Source organism: Egretta garzetta, unplaced genomic scaffold, assembly GCF_000687185.1.
Source record: "Egretta garzetta isolate BGI_Z169 unplaced genomic scaffold, ASM68718v1 scaffold190, whole genome shotgun sequence".
Lineage (NCBI taxonomy): Eukaryota > Metazoa > Chordata > Aves > Pelecaniformes > Ardeidae > Egretta > Egretta garzetta.
This window is the reverse complement of record NW_009258272.1, coordinates 748,551-755,864: the sequence shown is the minus strand read 5'-3', so window position 1 is coordinate 755,864 and position 7,314 is coordinate 748,551. Positions and strand designations below refer to the sequence as shown.

Sequence of the window (7,314 nt, the reverse complement as noted above, 5' to 3'; positions counted from 1 at the left end):
CTCCCCCATCCCGTGGAGGGGCACGACCGGGCAGCAGGGCCTTGTGCAGCCCCGGCCGGCTGACAGAGAGGGCCCGAGGCAGCAGCCCCCAGAGACGGGACAGCCGCAGTGTGGGATGACAGCTATTTCAACCTGCATGTGGTAAATCTTGATTTGACTTTGCTTCAGGGCTGGAGTGTGACTTGGCCATGAATCTGGTGGGGCAGCCCCTGGTGAGGCAGCAGGTGACGAAGGGAGTGAGGGAGTTCCTGGAGAACCAGAATCCAGTGAAACCTCTCGTGATGTCCTTCCATGGCTCGACTGGAACAGGCAAAACCTATGTGAGCTCCATGCTCATCCGCTACCTCTTCGAGGGTGGGCTCCAGAGCCCCTACGTTCACCATTTCTCACCAATAGTGCACTTCCCCCATGCTGAGCAGATAGAGCAGTACAAGGTAAGGCACACCTCTCAGCAGAGTACTGCTTGATTGGGGTTTGGTTTTTTTTTTTTGGTGATGCTCATCTTGATCCTCAGTACACACACATTCAGGCAGTTTCCTGAAGTGCTATAGGAATAAAAACTCTTTGTTTTACCCTCTCAGACAAGCAGGGCTGAGTGAGTGGCTCCACACACTGGCTGAAGGATCCACTAGTAACTGTGATATACTCTGGCACTCAGTTATCACTTTCATCTTCCCCACAGCAGTCCTTGCCATGATCATGGTCTCATTCCTTAAATATTTACACAGCCCTTTGAACACACAAACAAAAGTGCTTCCCTTAGATGAAAGGCACTAAAATTCTCCCATTGCTTTCCAAACAGCTTCATGCCTGTGAAAACCTGCGTATCGCTAGGCTTGTAATCCCCTCCTCACAGAGCAAGCAGCTCCTAAACAGCAGCTCTAGACTCTTACCCTTCACCGTGCCACTCTGTCTCTTAAAGCTGAGAAAGGGCAGAAATCAGAATGTGAAGAGTAGCTGCCAAACCCTCGGTATAGCAGGGAATCAACGCACCGGGAGATTTGACCTCAGAGTGTTTGGAGGAGTTATCTGTTGTATTGTGTTGCGTGAAGTGCTTCAGTCAAGATTTATACGTGTCCCCAGGCGATGTGAGTGGTTTTGTGTGGGTTGGCATCTACACTGAAGTAACTTCAGCTGTGGTAAAGAGCCAGAGCTCTTCTGGGTCAGCGGAGGCACGTGGTTTTGCACCAGGACTGGAGCTGGCAAAAAGCACTTGGGAGCTGGGAGCTGTGCAGATAGACTGTGAAAGAGAACAACATGGGGAACTGTAGGTGTCTGAACCCTCAGCTTTAGTTTGCTGCCTCCTTCTTTAAATCTGTAATAAAAGATCTACAACGGGCTGTTAAAGCCGGTAACAGCCACTGTGTGAAACCCAGAATAAAGGAGGCCTCCCCAACACTGGCTGTTCCTGCTCCAAGTAGGTGTTGTTCCGCAGGGACAAGCTGCTTTCAGCACCTTCAACTCTGCTGGAGCTCAGGCCTCAGCTTTTGCTCTGGGGTAGCTTGAGCCTCCCTCGCCACCCTCGGTATCTCACTGCCTTACAGCTTGGTGGGTATTTTTCCTAGGAAAGCCTGAAGCGCTGGATCCAGGGGAACTTGACAATCTGTGGACGGTCGGCCTTTCTCTTTGACGAGATGGACAAGATGCACCCAGGCCTTATTGACGTGATCGTACCATTCCTGGGACCCTCGTGGGTTGTGTACGGGACCAACTACCGCAAAGCAATCTTCATCTTCATAAGGTAAGAGAGGCCCCTCTGTGGCATCACGGGGCCTTCCAGCGCACCGCTTCTCATTTGGGCAGAGGTCATACCTCCTTCAGCGCACACACGTCTTTTGCTTTTCCTTCTCCAAACCCTGAGCCTCAACAAATACCAAGAGACACTATTTCATTGCGACTAGACAGACCTGGAGAGTCTGAAAAAGCCCTCCTGTCCCTGTTTGGCTGCCTTTCCAGGAGTCATTTTAGGCCAGGCAGCTGGGAGATCCCAGCTTGCACTCATGCAGGCTGGAGGGTGCCAGATGCCACCTCTGTCCTTCAACACCATTCTCCAGGATACACACCGAATAAGCATCTTGTTGTTGTGCAGCAATGCAGGAGGGGAGCAGATCAACGAAATGACGCTGGATCTCTGGCATGCCCGCAAGGACCGGGAGGAGATCAGCCTGCAGGACCTGGAGCCAGCCATCTCCAAAGCCGTGTTTGAAAACCCTCAGAGTGAGTCCATGGAGCAGAGCCCTTCCTGCAGGGTCAGAGCCCAGCAGAGGGAGCCAGGCCCATTCCAGGCAGCCACCAACACCGCCTGCCACCTCCCAGGCAGCCAGAAAGGGACCGGGGGAGGTGTTGAGGGAAGGGAACTGTGATCTCCTCGAGGTTTCCTGGCGAAGGGAAGGAATAGCCCAGCCTTCCAAGCCAACAGACCTGTTGTCACGTTTAGCAAAGCTCTTTGGAGACAAAGCGTATTCACAGTTGGGGGATGGCAAACAGCACAGCATACCCGCTGGAAAGGCACCAAGATGTACCAATCCCCACCGCCTGCCTGGTTCTCCTTGCTTTGCCCTCGTCACAGGGACCAGAGCTTAAATTCTGACTAGTCAAGCTAAATCCCCCTATTTCTGGAGAAAAGTCTGCTGCAGGGGAAGAGGGGTGACAACTGATGGGTTCAGCTCTTTCCTTGTACAAAACTGAAACAGAGCTGTCTTCAGACAAGTACTTTAGCTTCTCACAAAGCAGTTCTTTGAATTCCAGGACTGCAGAGACTCTCTGAAGGTAAAACCTGTCTCTTCCTTTGCTTTTGCAGGTGGATTCTGGAAATCTGGGATCATTAACGAACATCTCATTGATTTTGTTGTGCCCTTCCTCCCACTGAAGCGCCACCATGTAAAGCAGTGTGTCATCAACGAACTTGTTCAGCAAGGCCTTGAAGTGCGTCCGGGTGTTGTCCAGGAGGTGGCTGAAAGCATCCCCTACTTCCCAGAAGAAGAGAAAATATTCTCATCAACAGGCTGCAAAACAGTGGCCTCTCGGATCAGTTTTTTCTTCTAGTCACTGGCGAGGGCCTTGCTCAGGTCTGTAGGGGACGTATATGGAGACGTAAAGCGGCAGAGCCCAGGGCTGGCGGGATGTGCAGTGGGAGCTGCATGTTCCCTCCCGGCAGCACAGGCGCTCTCCTGCTGAGCTCGTCTCTCCAGCCCCAAGGAGGCCGCTGCAGGACCAAGTGCAAGTGACGTCATTTAAAGCACTTTACTGATTTACCCTTGGCCAGGCAAGGGTGGATACAACCATCCCAGCGCACCACCCACAGTATCTGTGACAACAAGGGGACGATGCTAAGAGGGGTAGCAGTGTCAGGGAGGTTTCTCACCCTGTCAGCAGCACCCACCTGCAGCTCTCCCCTCTCCTAGCAGCTGTCGATATCCAACACATCAAGATTCTGAGCCCACAGAAAAATATTTCTTTCCTACAGCATTTTAACTTTTTTTTTTTTTTTTTAAAAACCTTTTTAAGCCTGGCTGTGCCTCAGCTCCTCGGTATGATGTGACAGTGCTGGTGCTGACTCCTGCTAGTGCTGGCCTGTGAACACCTTCAACACTGCAGCAAAGTTTTCTTTCTGAGGGAGTTTTAGAGCCAACATCTTCCCAGCTTCCTTTCACTGTGAATAAGTGCTGGTGGGGACCAGCTTCACCACAACAAGCGCAGGGGGGTAATGTGGGAGATGGCAGCACCTGATCTGCCAAGAGCCGGGCTCTTGCTACCACCCCCTTGTCCATCCTGAGGTCTAAAGCATTTCCCTGCAGCACACCAGGAAAACAACAATAAGAACAACAGCAAAAAAAAAAAAAAAAAAAGACTTCGCGCTTGTTTTGCCAGCTACAAAACATTCCAGTCCTACCTCCAGGGAAGCCCATGGTGCCACTAACAATTTTGAAAATTCTTTTATTCAGTGATGATTTCTACAGCAGGCTGTGAGTTGGTGCTACAAGCTGTTGAGCCTCTTGCAGATCCTTCTGCTGGTCAGACCTTGCAGGCTCTGGCTGGGCCAGTGTCCACTCAGCTTCTGGGGAGTGTCACAACGGGGGACCTGGGGACAATTTAGAGAAGATTAGTGCTCCCCACTGTCAAGCACGGGGTGCACAGCACCACTGGCCTTTGCCCAGGTTTTAATTTCCTCAGTGCAGTTATGGAAGAGCAGGTCAGAGGAATCAGAATCATTCACTCTCTAGGAACAAACTGCCAGAGGGATGGGTGCAGGGATGCTTCCCAAAGTTCCGGACATTCTGCTGACACCCTGTGCTGAAAGGAGCTGCCAGTGCTTGGGACCATTCCAGGGCTAGAGCTCTGGGGACAGCAATTTTAGACACCACCCCAAAGGCTGCCCAGGAGCTGGCCCACAGACCCAAAAATTCTGCCTCTTCCAAAAATGTTATGCATTTCTAATTTTAAATCAATCTTTTATGAAATAAACCATTGGAAAACAGTCTTTTACTTGGATTTCTGACTGCAGCTAGTACAGAAGGGACTTGGAAGATTTGCAGTTGCATGGGAACAGCTGCCTGATGCAGTGGGACTTTGGGGATTTAGCAGCAGGGAGCTGATGGTCTCCAATGAGGTAACTGAAAGAAGACAGCAGCCTTTCCCTGGGGAAGAGGTGAAACAGCAGTAGCTGGGCCAGACGTCCTCCGCAGAGGAGTCAGGGTCGGTCCAGGAAGGCCACTGGGTCTCTCTGCCCCAGCGGCACTTTCCCCCACTGCAGAGAGCACATCTCTGGGTCCCAAAGCCACGTTTGCAGGGCTAGTGCCAGCGCAGCAGGAGCCACACCACCTCCTTCCCAGGGAGAGTCACTTTGCGAGGGCTGCCTGGTGGCCCCACGCACCAGGAGCTGAGGGACAAGGCGAGGCGCTGAGCAGGTGCAGCAGCAGATCAGCCGTTCCTGCAGCAGCTATTGCTGCTGCTCCGTGCGCTGGCTGGGTGTGAGATCCAAGCCTGCAGCCCCTGCCGCTGCACCCTGGGCTTGCTCACCCGAGTTCCTGTCCCTCGCAACCCACCATCGCCTTTTAGGCGGACCGCACCAGCCCACCTGTTCACCTCGCCACCAAGTCCTGCCATCACTGCTTGTGCAGTGCCGCTGTGCCCCATCTCTGTACAGCACGGTTCCCCAGGCTCAGCTCCAGCGCCTGCTGGTAATCCGCTAGCACATAGCTGCAAGGCAGCATCGGCATCTCGGTTAAATGAGAGCGGCCAGGGGCTGGCTGTCACTCCCGGGCTTTGTCTAAAGCTCTCCGTGCCAGTGGGAAACACATACGGCGTGTGGCCAGCCCACTCCAACCACAGAGATTTCAGCCTCATTAGCCAAAAGCTCTGAGCTCTGCTGGGCAAGAGACGCAGCCCAGTCTGGAAGAGAGCAGCCATTCCCAGCCATGTCCCCAGGACAGGCCATGCAGGAAGGGAGCCAAATCACCACTGGTAAATCCCAGCACCTGGTACCTCTCCCCACTGCTGGAACTGTCCAGGCAGGCACAGCTGAGAACCAGGGTCAGGGCCAAGAGAGAATCCCAGGGCCCTACTGCCCATTTCAGCCACCGCTCCCTAACACAGGACCCCAGCACAGGGCCTTCCCCTGCACACACTCAACGCCTGAGTGCTGACGCTACTGTCTGACACCCCAGCCCTCACCCCGGGGACCCCGCTGTGATCCCCAGCCCAGTTGCTCGCCTCCTGTGTTGACACAGAGCCCCTTCTCCCTCCTCTCATCCCACAGAGCCTCACCAAGGAGCATCACAGCCTCAGCAAATCAGCCCAGGGTGTAGCAGTGCACGGTGCAGTCATCATAGGTGAGCACCAGCTGCCACTGAGCCTCCTGGGCCTCTGGCCCCCCAAGGCACCCAGCTCCCTCACACTGGCTAAGTCCTCACAGGTGGCACTGAAGTCCTTCAGCCGTCAAAGGAGTGTCCCCCTGTGACACAGGGACAGAGACAGGAGAGCTCAGAGGCCAATGCAGACAACCGGCTGTGAGGGTGAAGAATTCAGTGGCTGAGGGGTCACTCTACGGTGAAGCTGATCTTCAGCAGAACCCGCACAGGTCCCCACACAGAGCGTCAGATACCGCCTCAGCCTTGGCCTCCTGGCCCCATCTCAGCAGCCTCTGCCTCAGGGACTGGGCAGCTCCGTGCTGCAGCTCCAGCTCCAGAGGTGCAGCAGGGCCCCTCAGGGACTGGAGCGGCTGTACCTGCCCAAAGCATTCATAGAAGGAGGCATGGAGCATGTACGGATCAGGGCTCCTCACGTCCTCCTCCAGGTCTCTGTTTAGCATCCAGATGCCACTCTGAAAACTTGCTGAGAGCTGCAAAACACACGATGCTGCAAGAGGAGATGGGCGAGGCTGGAGGCAGCCCACAGCAGGGCCAGCTGAGCCATACAGCCTAGCACTGCCCTGGCTTTATGTCCTCTGGCAAAACACCTTGTGGTGAGGCTGCCTGTGTGAAGGCCTCCAGGGCCTCACCATAGAGCTCCTGGGCAAGCAGACATTAGTCCTGCAGGGAAGCCCTGCTCGGCCACAGGCCGAGGCTGCAGAAAGGGGGAGAGGAGTGGTGGCTGACCTGCAGGTCAAGGACAATGGCCAGGCAAGCCAGGCAGGGCTGCCTCCGTGCAGCCACTACCGTGAGCACCTTCCTGAAGCTCAGCGTGGCTAACTGGAAGTCAGAGAGCTGAAGGAAGGACTCTGCCCACTGTTCATACAGCTCTGCCTGCACCACAGACAACCCTCAGCCCACATTGGCCCAGCCCAGCCCTCCTCAAACTACCTGGGATCAGCCTGGCAAGAGGTTAACAGCATCCTGAAGCCTGATGCCAGCTTGAGAGCCAGCCTTAATGACACTGCCTCCCTTCTCCCACTCCCAGCCTGGTGTATCCCTAGCCCTCTGGGGAGTTCTTACCCTCTGCAGATCCAGGTTGACGGCTTTCAAACAGCAGGTGTTGGCTTCCTCCCACTGGCCACAGGAGGAGAAGTCCAGCCCTCTCTGCCAGCTGTGGAGAGGTAAAGAGCCACGAGCAAAGCACAGTGACACACTGCTGGGACTGTCACACAGCCTTGGAAGAAAGCTCTGCTCTGCTGGCAGGGCCAAGAGCCACCCAGGGCTGGGGGAAGGTGGGGGATCACGTATGCCCCCCATCCAGCCATTCCCCAAGGGCCGCTGCTAAGGACGGTGTGAGTGGGAACGTAACAGGCGTGAACACATAAAACATGCGGCACAGCCCCGGGCATTTGCTGCTCCTGCACCCTGCGGGCAGGGACCCCGCTTCCCTCGGGGACCCGAC

At 54.9% G+C, this 7,314-nt stretch overlaps 1 protein-coding gene and 1 long non-coding RNA gene across 2 annotated transcripts; one reads left to right on the top strand and one right to left on the bottom strand.

Annotated features, from left to right (window-relative positions):
- Window positions 1–47: 47 nt before the first annotated feature.
- TOR2A (torsin family 2 member A) lies at window positions 48–3,489 on the top strand. Its single transcript, XM_035890229.1, has 4 exons — window positions 48–434; window positions 1,566–1,741; window positions 2,090–2,217; window positions 2,801–3,489. The coding sequence occupies exons 1-4, from the start codon at window positions 189–191 to the stop codon at window positions 3,043–3,045; spliced, it is 795 nt and encodes a 264-aa protein (XP_035746122.1). The 5' UTR covers window positions 48–188; the 3' UTR covers window positions 3,046–3,489.
- Window positions 3,490–3,494: 5 nt separating this feature from the next.
- On the bottom strand, window positions 3,495–7,308 carry LOC118451867. The gene is made up of 2 exons (XR_004841447.1): window positions 6,933–7,308; window positions 3,495–4,081 (listed from the first exon to the last, which is right to left on the bottom strand). It is a non-coding gene; the product is annotated as an uncharacterized LOC118451867 (long non-coding RNA).
- Between the last annotated feature and the right edge of the window lie 6 nt (window positions 7,309–7,314).